We start from the raw sequence: 22688 nt of genomic DNA, 5'->3' as shown, positions 1-22688 counted from the left end.
AATAAAACAAGGCATCGAAAAAAGAGCATCAAGTTGCAAAACTTGAGCATCAAGAGCATCAAGTTGCTATGCTAAACATGTGATGATGATGATGATGATGATGATGATGATGATGATGATGATGTCATCCGTTGAGTCGTGTCTGGCCCTCAGCGATTCTATAGGAAAGTCTTCGCCATGCGCCCCTGTCTCTGACTTTTTCTTTTAGTTGGTTCATGGTCATCCCTGTATCGGCTTTGATCATGTCGAGCCAGCGGATCCTTGGCCCAGGGCTAAAGGCACTCTTCCCTCTTGCATCATGACTGTCCCTGGTTCTGAATGACAGCTGGCATCCATCAGACAAAATGTCATGCATTCGTTTTGGGTTCTAATTTTAAAATGGAAGAAAATGACCACCTGTATTGGAAATTAATCATTGGTTCTCTTTTTATTTGTTGCACCAATTTTTGGTGGTCATTTGTGAACTGAACATCTTCACCAACAAGTGAAATTTATCCATATAGAAAACTAATGTGGAACATGCAGTCCCGAGCAGGGTTACTTCATGCAATGCAATCACAGCAAGCAAAAGCAATGAAAAAGAGGACAGCAAGCCCTGACTAGGGATGGGCACAGACAAAGAATTCCTTACTTTTTGGATTCATGTTGGATCCATTCAACTGAATCCAAATCACTCGAATTGCAGATTTGGATCTGGAGTTTCGAGTTTGGCCGAATTGATTTGGTGTCATTGTAATCTCTGACCTTCAGAGGAAACAGTGGAGGTCGGATGGAGCCACCTCCTTAGATCCAGTCTTTTTGGAACCTGGGGGTTCTTTTGTGGAGGGGCATCCACAGTTACACTGCAAATTGGGTGCTTCTATCTCAAACCCCCACCCAGACCACAGAATTGTCGAATAGGCAAAGTATCCCATTGACTTTAATATTCACACGGGCAATAATGCTGTGACCGAATAATGCTGATTTGGACCGTTCAAAGAACAGGGGTGGGTGATTCCACTTGGATATGATAAATACCTGAATCAGGTACTTTTCAGCTTATCCTAACTGATTCATCCATCCCTGTACTTTAAATCAGTGGTCCCCAACCTTTTTTAGGCTGGGGACCGGCAGGGCATCAGGCCGCGCCCGCAGGGACCGCGCCCGCGCGGGCCACGCCCACGCTTCGGGCCGCGCCTGCGGGCCGCGCCCGGCCGCGCCCGCCTGCCGCACCCGCGGGCCGCGCCCGGCCGCGCCCGCCGGCCGCACCCGCGAGCCGCGCCCGGCCGCGCCCGCCGGCCGCACCCGCGAGCCGCGCCCGGCCGCGCCCGCAGATCGGGCCGCACCCGCGGGCCGCGCCCGCGGATCGGGCCGAGCCGGCGCGGCCTGCACGGGCGCGGCCCGGCCCTGTTTCCCTCTCCCCGCCTCCCGCAGTAAGTAGCTTCCCGGGCCGCAAGCTTGCGGCCTGGGAAGTTTTTTACTGCGGGGGGGGGGGGGGGCGGGGAGAGGGAGCCGCGGCCCGGCGCCATGGCCTTTGCGGCCCGGCACCGGGCCGCGGCCCGCAGGTTGGGGACCACTGCTTTAAATGGTCCGAGTCAGCCCTATCTGAATCCACTCACTGTAGGTGAATTACAAGCTGAAGAAGAACTCTCATGATCTAAGACAGTATTCCTCAAGCTGGGGTCTACAGACCATTGAGTGTCCATTAGGATACTGCACAGGGTCAGCAGGCTGTCTCCCACTGTCTTTCGAGAATGAATGGAGAAGAGGGATCTGCTTGCTTTTAAGATGCCACCTGCCAGCGTAGGCAGTGATAGTAGCTGGCCTGAAATGTTCAGGTCAGTGTCTGAGGCCCCCAACCTGGGACATGTGTGACCTGCCATATGTGCTTTGAAAAGGGCTCGGAGATGGCCACACTTTGCCTTACACCTGGACAAGTGGCTGAAAGGCAATGAAAAGAAGGTGAAAGAGCAGGTGGGCCCTCCAGTTAATCACCGTCCCTTCCAGTTACAAAAGGAACGCTGTGGTGAGTGGTGAGGCACTGGTGGTGGTGGTGGGGGGGGGAGAAGTAGAGGGGTCATGGAATCCATGAAACAACCTAAATCCAAACATCTCTCTGTAGGTTTCTCAAGTTTCAGAACCACAAATGTAGCTCAGTTCTCAGCAGTAGTCCCTTCCCCCATGAATGAAATATGTTGGCTGTATGTTGTTCATGGCTATTTGTTATGTTTAGGGAGTCCCATCAGAACAGAACAGACCAGCTACAGGAAACATTAAGGCAGAAAGTGATGAAGGAACAGAACTGGCAGGAAAAGGTAATAATACATTTCCAGTCATCACTGTGTTTATTTGTTTTCTTTCGCTTCAGTCAGTAGCCAGGCAAATGCGTCCAGCAGCAGTTTCTTAACGGCTTCTGTTCTGCTATGTTTCAGAATTATTTGTATTAAATTAAGGATAGTCAATAGAAAGTCATCAGCTTTGGTAAGAGTGAAATCTGGAATGGCAACACATCTTTTGATTAATTGTCCCTCATCTCTAGCTAATGAGTCTGTTCCAGAACAAGATTTTGGATAGGCCTATTTCCAGGAAATGCACCTGAGAAACAAGCAGGTTCTTTCCCATCCCATAAATTTATGCTGTTAATATAATCTGTAATGGCAACAGGGGAAATAAGTCAGAATGACTGCAGTTGTTGTTCTCAGATTGTGGGTGAGGCTAAATAATTAAGGAATCTCGGGAAAAAAGGTAGGAGGGAAACCACTGAACCTATATAAAAAGCATGGACTCACTACACATGTACAGATGGATGTTCTGATATGTCTAGATTAAAAAAAGGAGAAAAGTTAGGACAAATGATAATTACTTTAATGTTAATTATTAAAATTATTTGAATGTTATTTACTTTAACCAGTCTGCAAAGTCTATTTAATAGCATGTAGCAGTGGCTCATAATGGCATGTGGAGGAAAATCCTGAATTCAAATATAGCAAAGGGAAACACATTCTTCTGCACTTTTGTCATGACGAAGAGGCTGCATTTGGTGTGTGTCTCTCCCCCCCCCCCAACAGACTTTTACCTAAAGTCCTTTGAGCATTTTAAGGACTTCCGCAGCAGTGATCAATTATGGAGCCACAGAAGCAGTTCCTTAACTTGAGGCACACCAGAGTTTAATTAAGGCACACCAGAATTAATACCAGAATTCTGCCTGTATGAAGTGTGAATGCTCTGTTCATTACAAAATCTGGACAACTGGTTCTCTTAGCCTGAAACCTGGCATGGAGAATCAAACCTGGATTGTTCAGATTTCTAGAAATCAATTATAAAATGACTAAAATAGAGACGTTTTTAAAATAACCTTCATCTTGAAATTTCACAAATATATCCAGGTTTTCTTGTCCTGTTTAAATTCAAAATCATCCCAGAGGTTCTATCATAACTGGTTTAAGGAAAGGATTTACGAGGTGGGAGAATTCCCCCTTTAGAACTTTCATCGAAGTAAAGATGAGTTATTTACACGGGCATGGTTGATGAACTAAGCTTTCTGGAAAGTCATAACCAAAAGAAAGAAGGGGGAAAAAAACGCTGCCTGCTAATTCACACATAAAAGAGGAAACCCCAGCTGTCACAGCAGACCGACTGATCTGGGGAGGGAGATCCTGAAAGAGAGAGGCTGCATAATGGAAAAGTTTGTTTCGGGCGTGAAGTTATTTTAAAGGGCTTTTGTTTGTATAGGTTTTGGCACAAGTACATAGCGTAGAGATTATAAAAATGGCAACAGACTGAGGATGGTGCTATCCAGATGTGCAACTTAAAAAAAAAATCCAAATGCTAGAGACGTTTGAAATAGGAGGTGATAACAGTGGCAGACCCTTCCTTCTGCCCCCCTTTTCCTCCTGCCCCTGATGCTGTGATGTCACTATATCAAGCAGAATATAAAATTAGAATTGAGATGGGCCTGGAAGGAATGGCCTAGGAAGATGTTCGTCTAAGTAGCCTTCCCTCCAGGGGTGCCCAAAGAGTGGCTCTCCAGATGTCCTTCAATTACCATGAGCCCCTGTCAATTTGGTCACCCCTGCTTCTACGCCATGCAATTAAATTCCATCTGACGCATTCATAGGAGGTTCAGTCCCACATGCACATCCTTTGGGAGAGGCAGTGGCTTAATGGTAGAGCATTTGCATGGCATGCAGAATGTCCCACGTTCGATCGCTGGCTTCTCCAGCTAGGGATCAGGTAGTAAGTGATGTGAAAGACCTCTAACTGCAATTTTGGAGAGCTGTAGCCAGTGTGGACTTGGATGGACTAATTCAGTATTAGGCATCTTCAGGTTCGCTCATGTGTGTCACATGATATAAAACCATCATCCCAGCGACAAGCATAGTGAATGTCCAGTTAGAAACTCTGCAGATGCAGCTTTCACGCACACCCAGAAAAACCTTGCAAAACTGAAGAGGGGCTGTGCCAGTCTTCAGTTCTTTTCCTATGGTCTAACTCAGGGGTAGTCAAACTGCGGCCCTCCAGATGTCCATGGACTACAATTCCCAGGAGCCCCTGCCAGCATTCGCTGCCAGCGAATGCTGGCAGGGGCTCCTGGGAATTGTAGTCCATGGACATCTGGAGGGCCGCAGTTTGACTACCCCTGGTCTAACTTGTGCAATCATATCCATACATCACTTCACTGAGACTGTCCCCTGGGTATGTTTTCCATGCACACCGAGATGCATTATCCCCTCATGTTCAAAATCATGCCCTAAAATCTTGCCAGTAGTAATACTGAATATAGATTGTTGCATGAATCAGCATATATGTGTTAGCGTAAGAACCATACTCGGTGGGTCGGATCCTGACAGCTTTTTTGCTGGTGCAGGATGAAAGAGAGATGATGTTGCCCGACTCCCTTCTTCATGCCAAACCCTGTTCCATGGTTCCTTGCATAGTTGGGGGAGGGAGGAGAGGGGGGTTGAGATTCTAAAGGAGCCCGTTTCCTCTTGCATCAGTGAAAAGTGTGGCAAGATCCAACTTCATCTGTTAACAGTTATTTATAGGGTGGCAAAATTCAGTTGATTTTCCCATCTCATAGGCAACTGGCCTGGGCAGTACTGTGTGGGAGCCGGGAGACAAGGCTTGATCCTATTGCAGTTGTGTGGTTCACCAACTACTCTCCTGACCCATTAAGTAATAAACATCTATACAATGACTCACTGAAGAGGATCATCGAAGCACTTAGATGCATGTTGTATTTGTTAGCATGATTGAGAATATGGATGAATGAGGCAGAAGTGGGTGAGAATTTTTGCTCGGAGGATCACATGTTGTCACTTGGGCTGTTATGTGATCTAAGGATGTTGAATTCCAGGGCTAATCAGCAGATTCTGACGGAAGGGAAGGAGGAGATCTGACTCCCTTTAAGTACAGAGGAGATCTGTGCATAGAAATATCTGTAGCGAAACGCATCTTCTCTTCAAGAGCAAATAACCAATGGAAGAAAGCATGTCCGCGTAGAGTTTTCACTGAGAATTCACAAAACAGATCTGTGAAATGTTGATTTGTAAGCCTTGTTGGGTGGTTCACACATGCATAAGCCACCCATGATGTTTCTTATAACTTCGTTACTGTTCCATACATACACAAAGCTGCCTTATATTGAATCGGATCATTGCTCCATGAAGGTCGGTATTGTGTTTGCAAGGAGGTAATGTTATATATTTGACCAGCAATGGTATGTTCACAGATGTGCATCGCTACTGAACATTGGTTTTCATCAGGTGACTTCTAAGAATGTGTGAAGCATCGCTCTCTGCCTTCTGTGCTGGGAGGGGATTAGAATGAGGGAGTCTCCTGCTTTTAAAACCTCTCCTGTATCGAAAGACTATTTTTACTGTTTACTTGTGATCAGTCATTAGGCCTTAGTTCTCAGCATCTGGCTCTCAAACCCTCAGACCTTTCCTTTCATAAATTATACTTGTCATGGCATAATTTTAGGGTTTCACTAATACATAGATCGAGCTGTCTCAAACAACCAAGTTTCTCACATGCAGGATGTAATTTTATCATGAGGTCAGTCTGTTTGCACAATCAGAATCTGTTGTGCAGCTTGACATTTAAGCAGGAGACAGGACTAATAGAAATAGGAGACAGCAGTTACATATTTGCTAACAGCTATTAAAATGTGCTGAATGTCAAGTGTTCCGAAAATGCTCTCATCAGAGCAAAGAGATGTTGTCGCCTTTTTCTTGGGTCACTGTGCCATTACATAGGCATACAATGTTCTCGATTTAAAATAATAATAATAAGAATAATTCTTTCCTTCCATGTGCTTGCTAAATCAGGGGTAAAAAAAACACAAAACTTCCCAAACTGAGTTGTTTAAAGTGGCATTCTAACAATAAATGCATTTGGGTTATTAAAATGTTTTACGCACACACACACAAAATCAGTAGTTGCTATGCAACTTGAACAGGATCCGAGAGAAGTATCTTTCAGGATGTTCATTATTCTGGCTTACTAGTTACTGTGATTTCAGGCATTAGCTAAATGGGACATGTTTTCATCCACAGGGTGGTTTCCGGAGGATGTCAGGACTGTCAAAATTCATTCCAGCTCCCTTTGTCAAAGAATTCTGTTTGCAAACTAGGCTGGCCGTTATAAACACTTAGAGCTACTTCCTGACCCAAGGCTCAAGGCGAAAAATTTGTTCCATGCTTCACTAGTTACGGTGAAAGCTGTTTTTCTTCTACATCGAGATTATGTCCAGGTAGAAAAAACACTTTGTCCCCAGTGGATAAGAGGAAGCAAGTGCCAACTGGCTCCGCACATATATTTCCCCAGGCTAAAAACATCCCTTTACTTAGCAGCTGGAATCTTGACTGCCCCTTCTGCTCTTCCCCTGAAAAGTTAATCTACAGCCAGAAGCATTCCCCTCTGAGCACATGCTTCTTCCTATCACTGTATGGCCCCATACTTGTTTTCAAAGAAACTTCTGATACTTACAGGTATCACGCTTGAGAAATATGCACCAACACAGTTACTGACTTTTTGTCTCCTTGAGGAATATGAGAATTTAGAAACGAAGGAAAGGGACATTTCAACTGCAGGGGAAAGAACCTGGGAGAGGACTCCTGTCTGGCATCTGAGAGACAGTTGACCAGCTACCAATTGTTATATTTTTCACCTCAGCAGCTTCCATTTCTGCTTCTTCCATCCAGCATTCCAGAGTGCCCAATGAAGTCAGCTGAATATCCTACGTGTGAGGTAGACGCCTTAACGCCATGATTTGAAAGATGTGTTTTTTCTCCTTCACCTCTTGAACGTTCAGTCTGATGAAGAGTTCTGGAGAAAGTTTGCTCAAGGCATTGTGTAATTTTGATTGGTCTTAATAAAAAACATGACATGGATTTTTGTTTTGGATAAAAGCATAGTGTGTGCCTATGTTTCCAGGGTCTGACAGTATTCCACACAGAATCCAAACCCCTGTGAGATGCAGATTATAAAGCTCAGAACAGAACAAGTAATTTACACGTTCTCCCCATGCTGTCAAGAGCTGTTGGCCATTTGCATATGATTACTAAGAAGGTTTAAAACAAGCTGTTGGATAGTGATCCATTGCATTAAGAAAATTGACTAATTGGAGGACTTTCCACTGAGAAAAGTTGTTTTCCTTTGAAAACTTACATTACCAGGATCCCGTTCTGGTAGAAGTCCTGATAATAAAGGAAGGAAGGAAGGAAGGAAGGAAGGAAGGAAGGAAGGAAGGAAGGAAGGAAGGAAGGAAGGAAGGAAGGAAGGAAGGAAGGAAGGAAGGAAGGAAGGAAGGAAGGAAGGAAGGAAGGAAGGAAGGAAGGAAGGAAGGAAGGAAGGAAGGAAGGAAGGAAGGAAGGAAGGAAGGAAGGAAGGAAGGAAGGAAGGAAGGAAGGAAGGAAGGAAGGAAGGAAGAAAGAAAGAAAGAAAGAAAGAAAGAAAGAAAGAAAGAAAGAAAGAAAGAAAGAAAGAAAGAAAGAAAGAAAGAAAGAAAGAAAGAAAGCTCATTTTTTATTTCATAAGGTTTATTGTTTGCCTTAGGATAGGTTTCTTGTCCTGTTCTGTAGTCACTTTGAAACTGTCCAATTTTGCTCTGTTTATAAAGCTCAGACAAATTTTATTGACCCTGGCTGATATTGATCAGTTTATGTGTAGACCATGAGTCTTGGGGTGAAGATCACCAATGGACGGTCCCTGAAGTGGAGGAATCTGAGCCTGAGATCATGGAGGAAGCCCCCTCAGCACGGCTAGGCAGAAGTCCTGAGCCAACAAGATGAGTCAGTCAAGACAGGGTGGAATACCAATCTAAAGAATGAATAAATAAATAAAGCATGGTGGTTTGGACAAGGACTAGTAATTTTGAACAATGGTGGATAGCATTCTTGGCTGCCATAAGAGGGGACAAGTATTCCCTGGGGGGCTGAGCCAATGTGAAGGAAAAGATCTGCCCATGATGGGAGGGCCTTAAAGGAGGTGGCCAGGCAGAGTCTGAGTCTGGATTAGGGAGAAGGAATTCTGTGGAGGACATTTCTAAAAAGGAAGCAACAAAGGAACTAATCCCCTGAAGGTACTCCAAAGAATAGAGCCAGATAGTTTGAGGCCCAGGTATCTGAATAAGCAGACTTGTTAAAACCTTTGGAGTGTCTGTAAAATGGTAGCAAATCATGGACAAGTGCCCCACCACCACCACCTGTGGCCCTCTCCCATGCTCGCAATGCCTGACTTGGTCTCAGTGCACTTATTTCATGAAATTAACTAATCATGGCAAAATAAATGCACTTAAAAAAAGAGATCAGAATGATTAATATTTATTAATATTTATACTGGAGAAAGAGTATTTTCTATCATCATGTCTATAACAATGCAAACGCTGGCAGGGGCTCATGGGAATTGTAGTCCATGAACATCTGGAGGACCACAGGTTGACTACCCCTGTATTAATGCATTCTCCTTGCTTCCTTTGAGTGATGGGCCATTTCAAGAGTAACTCCGCAAACTTCAGTTTCTACTAGATGATTGAGCTCTGGAAATGTAACTACATTTGTAATATTTGTTTTATTTCCAAATGTACAAGTCAAATGTAGCAGAAGCACAGATATTTCCATGGGGCAAACCTATTAATCCATCATCAGATTTCCTGGGAGCTCCTGCACCTCAAGATGCTTTACCTCTAGTTAGCTCATAGTTCCAAATTCTGGGTGTCTAACTGAGGACCAGGCTACCGTTTATACAGTTCTGTGACTGATTCCTCTATGTTTTCTTATAGCATGAACTGAATATGTGTGTTTGTGTCTGTTAGGACAATCAAGTCGCAGCTGACTTATGGGTTTTCAAGACAAGAGACTAACAGGGGTGGATTGCCTTTTCCTGGCTCTGTGTATCAACCCAGAAATTTCTTGGTGGTCTCCAATCTCAAAACTAACAAGGGCCAGCCTTCTTAGCTTCTGTGATCGGAAGAGATTGGGCTAACCTGGGCCATCCATGTCAAGGCAAATGCATCTGTGGAGGTCCTAATGGGGCTATGGAGATTGGGAAAAGGAGGCTTTATGGGTTCACCATAACTGAAATTGCCCTCCTGAAGCCGCTATTACCTGTATTATGTTTGTCTTTCCTGCCTCAGTATAAGGCAGAGGATTAAACCCTCCCAACATTCCACAACCTCACTTTGAAAGGAAATATCAGGATATCCAGGTATATACATCAGGATATCCTGGCAGAATCATAGAGTTGGAAGGGACCTCCATGGTCAGCAAGTTCAACCCAGATGACCTTAAATCTGGCCTTAAATCTTTCTTAGTCCAAACTCTTTCTGGGCTTCTCTTCTAGTGCCAGTAGAGATGACATTCTGAAGGCTAAAGTCGCTGTGGAATATTTGGGTTCTCATATCAAATCCCTGAATTCTATCAGGATTTAGGCAGGGCAGTTAGATTGTTCATTGCCCGCATCATTGACCATCTTTTTAAACAACACAAGACACAAGGTATCACCATGCAGTCATAACAAGCTCTTTGGAAATAATGAAATGGATTTTGGATTGCAACTATGTTCCATTGAACTGAGTGGGACTTACTTCTGAGTAAACTTTCATCCAGCTCCTACTTGTGACTAACTTAAGTCTCACTGTTTTTGCAGCAGCTAAACTATGCTGGATTGTGTGCTATTCCACGGAGAGATGTTGTAAATTTTGATAGATACTGACTGACTGTCAGATTATTTTGCTTTCCAGATTGAAGCTGATCGAGACAAAGAACAAGCTCATCACAAGGAAGAGATTCTGAGAATCAAGGAAGAGGCTAGAATGATGTTAGACATCGAGAAACAGAAGCATCAGGAACTGATAGCCAAATATCAGAGAGATCAGGACGAGCTGCTCCACAAAAAGGTTTTTACAACTGAATGTAAACTGCTTTGGGGTTAAAAATGCACTAGGGAAAATAATATTCACTTAATTTTTTCATGCAGGTCATATGAGGCAATCGTGTTGTTAAGACATAGCCACAAATGAAGGAGCTCCTTTTGGAATTTGATAATGTAGGGCTGACATTAATAAACAATTCTAGAATCCAACTGTTCTTGTTGACCTGGGCAGATGTTCTAAGGATGTTTTAGATACCTTATCTTGTTCAAAATGGGTTTGTTTATGTAATCTGTCTTCCTAGGTTGCCATTCCAGAGTTGTCCTGTCTACAAGAACAAAGAATTCCAGGGAGCTTCGGGCACACCCCTAAGATGGTTATTTTGGGTCATTCATGGGTCATGGTGTTCTTCTGTGGGATTGCAAATTCCATCAAAAACAGTCTTGCTGTTTCTTACACTGAGCCAAGCTGGAGGAGAAATGACTCCAGAACCTCCAGCTCCACCATGAATTGCCAGCTCTTGTTCAGTCCACTTTCTCAGTGGAACAGGCTTCCTTGGGAGGTGGTGGGTTCTCCATCTTTGGAAATTTTTAAACAGAGGCTGGATAGCCATCTGACAGAGAGGCTGATTCTGTGAAGGTTCAAGGCAGTGGAAGGTTACAGTGGATGAGCGATAGGGTTGTGAGTGTCCTGCATAGTGCAGGGGGTTGGACTAGATGACCCATGACGTCCCTTCCAACTCTATGATTCTAACTTTTTCATTCAGCCCTAGGTTGAACTGATGGACCAATCAGAAGCTGAAATGACTTCAAGGACTGTTGTTCAAAGATAACTAATAACATAAAACAAAACCTCTTTCAGGATATTTTTCCATCCCTAGTAGGGCTTGGATTAAATTCTGTTTAGCGTATAATAATGGGTGGTTCAAACAATCTTTTCAATACAAGCCAAGAATTTGCAGACTGATCTTAATTCAAAAATAAAAATGGATCTGGCAACTGCAGTTTAATTTGAGGAGGAGAAATGTCGTAAGGTTGATTATGAATTAGTAAAATAGAAAAAAGAGATTTTACTTAGCAATAATGCAACATTTTAACTGTCTGCTTTTCAGTATGCATGCAACACTTGATATAGGCTACAGATGGTACTATAAATCACATTCTCTGACTGCTCTAAGCCCTTTCTCTTGAATGTCATCTGCTGCAGAGAAATCACATTTCCTCCAAGATCTAATAGACAATATATTGGTGCTGGGAAACATGATATTATATTTGATTGTTTATTTATTTATCTTGTGTTTCTAGGCTACCTCTCTCCAAAATGGACTCGGGACGCCTTATGTCATTTATGTGTTTATCCCTTCCTTCCCTTAAGGGCTTTAGGGCCCCATGTGTGATTCTTTCTTCTTCCATTTGAACGTTACAATAATTGTGTGAGTAAAGTTAGGTGAGAAAGAGCAAATGGCCCACGATCCCCCGGTGAGCTTTGTGGTAGAGTGGGAATTTCAACTCAAACCTTGACTATTCAGCACTTGCCACTGCATCTCACCACCCCAACAGCCATTGTATCCTTAGCAATACTTTCCGTAGTTTGGACTGTATCTGTGGAAGCCATTTTCTGGCTTTTTAAAGAGTACGCCTGATGGGGCAAGACTCCTCCTGACCTTGCCTTCCCAATGCAGTAACACCTAGCCTGTTCCTGAATATGTTTATATTTTTCATCCTAGGATTCCATTCCTAAGAATAAAATGCTTTTATCTTGTTGCCTGTGATGGCACTAGAGGAGGGATAGTCAACCTGTGGTCCTCCAGATCAGTGGTCCCCAACCCGCGGGCCACGGCCCGGTGTTGGGCCGCGAAGGCCTTGGCTCCGGGCCTTGGCTCCCTCTCCCCGCCCCCCGCAGTAAAAAGCTTCTTACTGCGGGAGAGGGGTGAGAGGGAATCAGGGCCACGCCCGTGCATCGCGCATGCACGGCCGGGCCGCGCATGCGCCATGCGTGGCCAAAATTGCGCATGCACGGCATGCGCGGGCGGGCAGTTGCCCTGCCGGTCCCCAGCCTCAAAAAGTTGTCTGCAAGTCAAGATGTTCATGGACTACAATTCCCATGAGCCCCTTGCTCATGGAAATTGTAGCCCATGGACATCTGGAGGACCACAGGTTGACTAACCCTGCACTAGAGGACAAATTTAAGTAGTGCTCCTATGAATATTTTCTGAAATATATATTCCTGGCTCTAGCATTCAGTTGCTCTCCTATTGTATTGCTGATATTTCTTCTTTCTGCCTGCAAATTTCTGCCTCTCCTTCACCTTTTCCCAACTTGTAATTTAAGCACATTTAGCCATTTTAAAGAGGCAATACCAGCCCCCAATATATGTTTCCATTTTGGAAGAGGTTTGGTTTGTTTGTTTGTTTGTTTTGGGATTGTTGTTGTTTGTATTTTCTGTTCTCAAATTTAACGTTACTTCTTTCTTTTTGTACATAATGACTTGCAGAATAGCCCTGGCAATTGCTTGGTGCATGAAATTTGTCAAAGATTTATTGTCTTGTATAATGACTCCATTAAGATTAAGCAAACTACTCTGAACAATCTCCGAAGGAGTATTCCTCAAATATGTGATAGATTTATTTCCAAATTAGAATCAGCAGCAGCCTCCTTACAGACAGAGAATTACATCTGCAGCATGTAGTAGTAAGGGCTGTCTACCCTTAGAGGAGCCCTCTGTGCCTCTGCAGAAGCCCTGTCTCCGAGCAAGACCAGAGTAGGAACATCTGGGGTGACATTTGGCATCTCCCTTGTGCGGGGAGCCTGCTGTGTTTGTGCAGTGGGCAACATTTAGGGGTCCATCCAATTGCTTCTTAATCAGCTACCAAATGGCCTGCTTTCAGTGGAGCCTGGTTACACTTGAGTTTTGTTTCAGCTCTGTTTCTGATTTCTGTTATCCAGCCTCTCTTTTGCACTGTTTTGTTGGGTGTTCCATGCTGCTGATTATATTTGACTTACCCTATGTAATCTGCCTTGAGTCCCAGTGAGAAAGGCAATCTATAAATAATGTAAATAAATATATCATACCATATACCCTGGGCAGACGTATCGGTGGGTGGGCTTTAGAAGTCTTTAATTATTTATTTGATATGTCAGGACACACAAACCATTTCTTTCTCAGTGTACTTGTGTGTCCTGGAACCATTTAAGCATTACCGCTCTACAGCTCACTTTAATGAGGATAATCCAAAACAGTTCTGCGTGCCCCCACCCCGAGCTTGAGAGGCAGGAGGCCCATTTCCTGTTCGGCCATTTCAAGTGCTGCTGTGACCTTGGGCAGTTGGTTCTCTCTTCCTACCTCCATGTTTTATTTCTGTAAAGCACTTTTCATACCATTCATTTTTGACAAGCACAGAATACTATTAGTGCTACATGTCCTTTCTCTTGCTAGATGCTAAGACCAACAGATAATTCAGAGAGCTTTGACTCTCAGAAGCTGATACCTCCCCCCCCCCAAAAAAAAGTCTAGTGGGTCTCTACGTTGTTACTGGACTCCAATCTACCTCTTTACTGCAGACCGATGAGGCTACACTCCTGTAACTTTCTCTTGCAAAAATTTCTTAGGAATATTTTAAAACTGTTTAACCAAGGAATGCCTTGCAAACAAATGAATGCCAGATCTGTTTTTCCAGGTACCTTCATTGATACAAAACGCTAATAAGCTGAAAATGGAAATGGAAACCCTTGGGAAAGAGCTCCGTGAAGCCCAGGCCAAACTCTCAGAGAAAAACAATAAGGCAGAAGAATGGCAAAGCCTTGAAAAGCGGGTGGCAGACCTTGAGACCCAGCTAGTAGAAGAGAGGAGGACCCATCATACAGTCACAGAAAACATGGCGGAAGAATTAAAAAAGAACGGCTCTGAACTGGAGAAAATGACCCAGGAAAAAACACAGTTAATCCAGGATTTGAATCAAGTTCAAGAAGAGGTGAGAGTTTGCCATAATATACTAAAACTGATTTTGTATAGCCAAGTGTCTCATCACTTAATAGTTCAGCACCAAAAACACATTGCAAAGGTACTCCCCTGGCTGGTCTAGGGTCTGAACTGATGCCAGGAGATCTGGAAGAAAAACAACTGAAAAGGAAATCCATCCTTGAGCAGTGTTTAATCTGTGCTAACTGTTTAACAGTGCCTGACACTACAGCCATGGAGGGATGAACCTGCATGCCTGAACTTCCCTCTAATGCAGGGCCAGGTGGTATATGCCTAATTTGTAGTATGCATACAGGAGTATGGAAAGGTGGATAAGGAACCTAAAGAGCACAATTCCTTTAGAAGGCAGTGGGAAGGGAGAATATTGCCTATCTTTAGAAAAAAATGTGAGTTTTTTTCCTTTCCCCCCATATGGGTAAGTCCAGCCAGCCTGTGATGATGGCCTTGAATCTTGCTTAATAATAAAATAAATGGCCGTAACCATAAAACAGATGGTTGAAAGTTTAATGTAATCCAAAGAACAGAGGTTTTAGACCAACCTCACAAGCCCATTATCAAAGGAAGACAATCCAGGCTGGACATCCAAATTGTTCTCTTGACAACTAACTAGGTAACATGATATGAAATCATGCCAAACGTTGACAGAAGGGCCTGTGATTTGGGTAACCTCAGCCTCAGTTTCTTGGAAAATATCGTGAAGTTCTTTCTAGTTATGGGAGTTTGCGTTGACATCCATGAAAGTTACGACTGCTGTCATCATCAATTTCTATTTATAAATCATTTACAAAACTTCCAAATGCAGTACAAGAACTAAAGCGAGGAAAAGAATCCAGCTGTGGACAGACCTGACTCAAAAGGGGAAAGGGCAAAGAATGGAAAAAGCACAATTAGACAGTAGGCTATGAACTGAGTAGAAAGACCATTAGTCAAGAAACTTTATATAAATAAAGGGAACAGAGTTCAGAAAGGAAATGGAGAAGAAAAATGAATGTTTTCAGGCTTGTGGGCGGGTGGGGAAAGGAATGCATAGAAGTGAATATCCTACGGGAGAGAAATCCAAGAATAAGGAGCAGGTTTCTATCCTTTTGTGTGAGTGATGTGATGAAAAACTGAGCACATTTACTTGATGTCTGAAATCCAAACGTTAACCCAAGTTGATGAAATTGTAGCACCAAAAGCATTAATCTTTGGCCACCATGACTAACTTCCGTTGTGTTTCTTGGCACCATCTCCATGATAGGAGATTTGGCTCTGAACCTTTGGAGAACCCTTCCAACATGCTATAAATGGACCATGCCTTCAGTGCAATCATTTTGTGATTGTTTGCCCATGCCTTTGACCCATTACCTATACCTAAAATTCCAAAAGTGCCCACAAAATGCATTTTCAATCAGACCATCTCTTCTATGCCTCTTAGATGCCGTATGAGGGCATCATGACTGATCCAAGACCAGGTTCTTATTACTAACCGTTCTTAACACATTAAAAAAATTGGTAACTAAGGTAGATATTTTTGTACCTGAGATTGTTGCCAGCCCTATCTGCCAGAGATCTGAAAACTGGCAATTACATGGCAACAGGGGAAAGTTCTGTTTTCTGCCTAACTCAAACTTCCTTGATTAACTTTGGTTTTCTGTCACTGGAGGTTAGTCAGTATTGGACTGTGGATAATTCTTTCAGCCTTTCAGTCTATTTCCTCCTGTGCTTTTGGGCAGGAAGAAATGGTGTGTGTCTGTGTGGGAAACTGAATTGCAGTGAATTTATTTCTTGTATAATGAGGTCTACTTTCAGATTCAGCACTAATCAGATTTAAAATTACTGGGTTCCTAATTTAGATCCTTCACTAGGTCCTTAGTGTGTGTGTGTGTGTTCTTAAAGCTTCCTTTAAAAATGCAAACACAGCTAACATTTCCCCACGTCTTCATGATCAGGGATTATTGATGTACTGCTAGCATTTATTTTCCATTATTGACACACTTAACCTGCTCCATTTCAGGTGCATCGGGGGGGAGGGGGGCAGCCACCTCTAATTTAATGGAATGATGAATTCAGATGGGCCTGAAGCAGTGGCTCCATTAGGACCAACAGAGTTTTATTCAAGGTGTAAGTGTGAATGCAGGCAAAATTGTATTGGTGTAGTGTGCATGCACACAAAAGTGCTGATTCTGCACTTACTTTGTTTTTTCCATTGTAGATCCTGCTGAATTCAGATCGATTTGAACTGGGGTCTTCCTCTATCCCCCCCCAATTGAAGCGGAAAGGGTTCTACACTTGATTGGGGAAGCTCAGAGTGGGGTGGGGAGCCAAGCACAGCAGGAGTCTCTTTCCTTGACCAAAGTGGGTGGGGAGAGAGAATTGGAGACAGCAGAGGCAAATCTCTGGAGCGCAGTCTTCCTGATTGCAAGGCAAGCCTTGCAATCATGTACAAGGAAGTCTTTGAACTATTGCCCTGACCAATCAGGGGAGACTGCTTTGCTATGAGGCACAAAGAAAGTTAATTTGCAAAAAGCAGAAATCTGTACACTTACTGATGGCGATTTTTCAAATATTGAGGACTATATCCACATCTGGATATTGTGGGGGAAAGGTAGGGTCACTTTAAAGCACCCAAAATCAAAATGGAAATCAAATTCATTGTAGAAGGGAGGGATTTATTTGAACTGAGACTGGGTAAAAAGCCCCGTGCAGACTAAACCCTTGAATAAAAGTGTGTTAGTCTTAAAGGTGCCGCCAGACTCAGACTTTCTTCTGTTGCTGACATGATGTTGTCCTGGAAAGCATGTACATTACCAATTAATCGCACAGCATTCAAGCTGGAATGGAAGTGCTTGCAATGGCGTTTCTGCAGGAGAATTTCTCGCTGGTTGTATACGTTTGCATACAATGTCATTCTGACTCAGTGGGGCACTCAAAGTGGCCTGTGGTATGTAAAAACCAAACAGTGATATGAAAACCAATGAAAAGCTGTTGCAATAAAGATAGCAGTGAAACCTAAATTAGAAAGGACTGAAGAGCTAGCTGGGAGCTGGTGCAGGAGAGAAAAGGTCTGAAAAGTGTCTGAATGGTAATAGAGATGGTACCAGGTTAAGAGGGAGTTCCATAGGAAGGGACAATCACAGAAGAGGCCCTGTCTTTTGTAGACCCTTGCCTAAACTGTGAGTACCTAGAAGAGAAGGGTTGTCATGCGCCCACCCCTAGCGGGCCTTGCCAGCAGCCGGCACAGGAAAGAGTATTTAAAAAAAAAACTTTCAGGGAAAATATGGAAGTGACATCAGTCCTCTCTAGGAATTGTCAAATCCTCTATCGCCTTATCCCAATTTTTCCAGTAATTCCTAGAAAGGACTGATGTCACCTCTGAATTTTCCCTAGAAATTGCATATTGTTACCCTACATACTCTTCCTGATGGTTTAACAGGCCAGGCCTCCCAGCCCTATGAAACAGTGTTTAATGACCTCAACTGATGAACAGATTCTGAGAGCCATACCATATGACTCTATAAAACAAGTACTGCTCCATTATTAATTAGTTAATTGCAATACAACGCATTCAAGTTGTACTTACGGAATTAATACCAGCATGAATATCTAGTATTTCAGTGGGAGCTTGGAATATTAACTTCTTCGAAGTTCTTGCCAAGATTGCTTGTTATTGACCTCTCCCGGCCTTGGGCTGAAGGCAGCCTTGTGGATGACTGCAGAGCTTGCTTATCTAAAAAGTGCCAGATGACATTTGGAAAGACTGGCAGAAAACTGATAGGGAATCGGACAGAGCAAGCCTTAGAAGAGCTATGGAGCAGTAATGATGGTAGCAAAGAAATGTCATTTTCTGTGACCGTTATATCATCTACATGACAACCATCCCAGTCAAGGTATCTTGACATCTGTTGACTCCTAAATCTCACCCTTTACTGTCTCAGGAACAGACACGTAGCAGTGATACCTTCACAAAGCTTTTGGTTATAAAATAAAACAAACACACTCTGAACTGTATACTGCCTGTAATATAGTCCAAGCAGAAGAAATGCATAATACTTTGTCTGGGCTGCTTGTGGGCTATGTTGATCTAATTACCATGATGGACATTGACAGGATCCTGGGATCTACCAAGGGCACTCCTTGTTCATTGGATCCATGCTCTCCTGGTTGCTAAAATCATATAAGAACCATATTAATGAGCTCTTGATGTCCATCATAGATCATTCATGGCACCTTCACCCAGCCACAACTCTCTCTCTCTCTCTCTCTCTCTCTCTCTCTCTCTCTCTCCCATCCATCCATCCATCCATCCATCCATCCATCCATCCATCCATCCATCCATCTATCTATCTATCTATCTATCTATCTATCTATCTATCTATCTATCTATCTATCTATCTATCTATCTATCTATCTATCTATCTATCTATCTATCTATCTATCATATGTCATGTGTGTAATATAGCCAAGAGATGCTTAGATTGGCTGGCTGCCAGGCAAGATACATTTGCAGGTGGTTTGCCATTGCCCACCTCAGCATCATGACTCTAGCATTCCTTGGAGGTTGCCCTTCCTAGTGCTAAGGGCTTAGCATCTGAGATCTGATGGGATCAGCTTGCCTGGGCTCTCTAGGTCAAATATCCAGCCACTCAGAAAGGATGATGTGTCCAATTATTTCCCAGTCTCTGTTTTGCCCTTTCTTAGAAAAGTAATTGAGAGAGCAGTAGCAGACCTGCACCAGATCTTTTGCAGCCTTTGACATAGTATAGATCGTCATCTGGTTGAACCAGTTGGAAGCTGAATTAGGATGGAAATGTGCCTTGGACTGCTTTAAATTGTTCCTCATGGACCACACTCCATAGGTTGTCATTGGAAACGAGCTATCTTCATCGTGGTAGCTGTCTTGGAGGTTCTACAGGATCAAAGTGTTTTTGGTCTTCAGTGTTTAGGAGCTGTAAGTTATAGCTTTAGAAATGGATGTCAATAGGGTGGGGACCCCCAGCTCCTACGTCTCTATTCAAATCCCTTGAAGATTGGGTAGAAAAACATAATGGGTAGCATGAGTAGAAATTGGCTTGGATCCTGTCTAGGATCACGCAAGTATGAGGGAGGGCTGAATTTTGCCAAGTCCTCCTGACTGCCGCTGACCAAAACTCACCCTGAGACATTATGCACGGGCCAGAATTCTTGCGCTTGTGGCAGAAGGTCATTGGGGAAAATCCTTGATAATGCATGCTGCCAGCGCCAGCATGGGCGGGTCCCGACCCAGGCCCTTGGAAGACCCGCATTAATGAAACACAGGTTCTTCCAGAGTCCCAGAACTCCTAAGGACACAGGCAATGGCCAGGCTGCCCGAGCGCCGTGCATAATCGGAGGAGTTAGGCTTTCGGCCCGGCTCCTCCCCTGAGCTATGGTGTCCCTGCAGGGACGGCTCTCGCCTCTGCCGACTCCGTAGCTCCGAGGAGCTGATAGGGGCAACTCCCCGCTATGGTGGGTGAGCACCATGCTGCTCCCCACCATCCTGCATTGGGGGCCCCTGTCCCCACTCCCCCCCCACAGCTGCTGCCGCTGTTTACCAGCACTCCCGGTCCTTCCAGCCCCAAGTTGCATGCACGGGGCCATTGTGCCGGTACAGCCGGCGGAGCTCCGCCCCCGTGTGTACACAGGGGACAGCGGGGCTTTTTGCCCTGCCGCAACAGTACAGCAGCATCACGGAGTAGCTCCTGCCGTGCATAATGAGTCCCTGTGATGCTATTGGGGAATGAAGGAGCCTGAGGAATAGCTTGCTGGGAAACTGGAGAACTCCCAAAAGAAGGGGGGAATTCCCCTCTTGCACTTGTAGAAATCTAGGTGGGAACTGAGCCATTCTTTCTCTCCCCACAAACAAATGACGGAGCTAATAGAATTCATTGCCACAAGCTGTGCTGACGGCTCGGCTATATAATTTGTCAGACTGACGGATACGGGATCCTTATTAATTTAAGACACATTAGAAGAAAAAGTCTTTGGGTTGTTCTTATGGCCCAGCTTTTGCCTGGGTCTGACAAACCGCACAGCAGCAGCTCCCCAACCCCTGAAACCTGATCACTGAGAAGGAAGCCTCTTCTGGAACACAGAGCAGTTTCAGAAGCAACATTTTTTAAAAGCTGTTTTTGATGTGACCATTCAAAACGAACGCATTCAAAGGTTCTGTAAAATAAGTCTTTTGAGATCAGCTGTGTATTTTTTTTTTTTGGCCCGTGAAGCCAAGATAACAAAATGCAGTCGCCAAAAAAGTAGAAATGGTTTTATAAAGTAGACATGGCATGCTGGGCGGCGTCCCAGCACATCCCAGGCCAGCATGTGCCCTCCGCTTCTCAAACACTGAAAAGAGAAGAAGCCACCCAAACGTTTCACATGCTTCCTTTTATTTTTAATTTTTTGGCAGCATCTGATGAAATATGCCTTTCTGTCTCCTCGCAGAACGCTCTTCTCCAGGACACGGTGCGCAGGGAGTGCGAGGAACGCTATGAGCTCACTGAAGCTCTGGCCCAGGCCAGAGAACAAGTCCTGGAGCTCAAGAAGGTCAGTGGAAATTTCCTATCATCACGGGGTCCTCTCAGTCAGGGCAACCTCCTCTCCCCTGCTGGCTTGGTCAATGGCCACGGTGACAAAAGCTCCAATCGTGGGAGAGGAAGGACGCCGCCGGGAATCTGTGGCATTTCAAGAGCCACGAAAGTGCCGCCCCACAGTTGGTACAAGTGCAGCAACCTAAGTGGGCCCGGTCTTCCTGCGCTGCAGTCATCGAGCAGAAGAGAATCTTCTCTAGATGGATCCAGGAGGAGGATCGCAGCAGTTATAACAAGGCAGCTCAGTCTGCAGTGAGGCTTCGGGGACCTGGAGCAGGTGTTTGGCCTCCTCAGACAGCTATTACCAGTGGAATGTGGGGTTTTTTTTTCCAGCAACTAGCACACTTCTAGGACAGAACATCTTTTTTTATATACAGATAACATCAAATTAAGCCAAAAGTCATGTAATAGAAAATAGCGCCATTGTTTATGTCTCACAGGCAATTATGAATCAGCGTTTTGGTCCGCAGTGTCTCGGCGGAAGCAGAGTTTGACCCCCTGTATAGGCTCTTCCTTGGTTTTCCTTTCCTTTTTTTTTAAAGGCTGAGTTGGCAGCTCCAGGCAGCTGCTCTGAAGATCAGGAAAAGGTCACGGGAGAAAGGAACTGTTTAACACTTTTCTCCCATACATCTTCTACAATGTGGAACACCGTCCCCAAAGCATTGAAATGGCCTTTGGTGGGAAAATACACTGAAACCCATATATTTTCTCACAGGATCCAATCACTGGTCAACTTGGACTATACCAATTCCAGTGTCAAGTGGGGGTATACATGACTGAATGTTCTTCCGTGCCAATAAGGGTGTGTGTGTGTTTGTGGGTGGGGTGGGGAATCTCACAGAAAGTTAACTTGTCAGGGAAAGGGGATACTTCCTTTATCCTTGGGGAATTTCTTATATGGAGGAACATTCAGTCATATGAACCCTCCCCTGCCATCTGATATGGCCTAGGAACAGGTTTACCCCCTCATTGAGAACTAAATGTATTGTTTGGGGGAGAGGGAGATGGCACAGATTAAGGCATTTAATACATGGTAGCCGTTTTATCCCAGTTGTTTGAGTGGTAGTCAAAATGTAAGCAAAAATATGTTGGCTTATTTTTAGACTCCATGGGGTTTTCTTTTCTTGATGTGGAACATGTACTGGCATGGTCCCTATAACGGATATGATAACGGACGTGACATCCATTTTCCCCCCTTAGGGAGCGCACCAGTAGATGGGCCTGTGGCGGTGGCAGCAGAGCAATGATTGGGCCTCAGTGCTGGGGCTCATTGCTCAGGCGCTGTGGCCGCCCGGCTTCTGAGGCCCAAAGGGAAGGGAGGGAAGGGAGTGGGGGGGGAGGGGGAGGGGGAGGGAGTCTGGGGGGTGTTCCACATAAGGGGTGAGAATCCTTGTTGGTAGATTTTTATTCTTTCTGCATGAGTTAACTGCTTCCATAAAGTATGTAATCATTACAGATCTCATTTTGTTCTGTTGCTTGATCCCAGTTTATCACATAGAAAAAAACAGTAGGGTGTTTTTCTAAGGAATGAGCATGCTGCTTATGGGACAGAGGAAACTGCCTCCCATTTTTATAAGCTGCAAACTGTGGGGAAGCTAAGCTGTTTGCCAAAGGAGTGAACCACCAACAGAACTATCCTCAGTCCATGTTGATGGATATGTGCCAGTCCCTCCTTTCCCTGGAGACCAGTTCAGACACCATACAAAGTCCGCTGAAAATGGACTTCTTTCGACCTGGGCTATATAACATTTTAACCCCAACTACAGATGGAGAAT

General features: G+C 44.3%; 1 protein-coding gene across 8 annotated transcripts in view; it reads left to right on the top strand.

The window, feature by feature from the left end:
- The window catches only part of LEKR1 (leucine, glutamate and lysine rich 1), a 102044-nt gene that overhangs the window by 59203 nt on the left and 20153 nt on the right, over positions 1 to 22688 (top strand). For 6 of the 8 annotated variants that reach the window (XM_077348607.1, XM_077348604.1, XM_077348606.1 and 3 more), the window contains 4 exons: positions 2213 to 2294; positions 10223 to 10378; positions 14028 to 14321; positions 20768 to 22227. In XM_077348607.1, the coding sequence (XP_077204722.1) occupies positions 2213 to 2294; positions 10223 to 10378; positions 14028 to 14321; positions 20768 to 21169 (934 nt within the window). In that variant the 3' untranslated portion in view covers positions 21170 to 22227. Of the gene's footprint in view, positions 1 to 2212; positions 2295 to 10222; positions 10379 to 14027; positions 14322 to 20767; positions 22228 to 22688 lie in introns of those variants that run through there. The other 2 variants (XM_077348608.1, XM_077348610.1) reach the window with 1 other exon arrangement.

The sequence above is a fragment of the Paroedura picta genome, chromosome 8 (genome assembly GCF_049243985.1).
Source record: "Paroedura picta isolate Pp20150507F chromosome 8, Ppicta_v3.0, whole genome shotgun sequence".
Classification (NCBI taxonomy): Eukaryota; Metazoa; Chordata; class Lepidosauria; order Squamata; family Gekkonidae; genus Paroedura; species Paroedura picta.
Note: the sequence above shows the minus strand (reverse complement) of the source record. Positions and strands in the feature narration are given on the sequence as shown.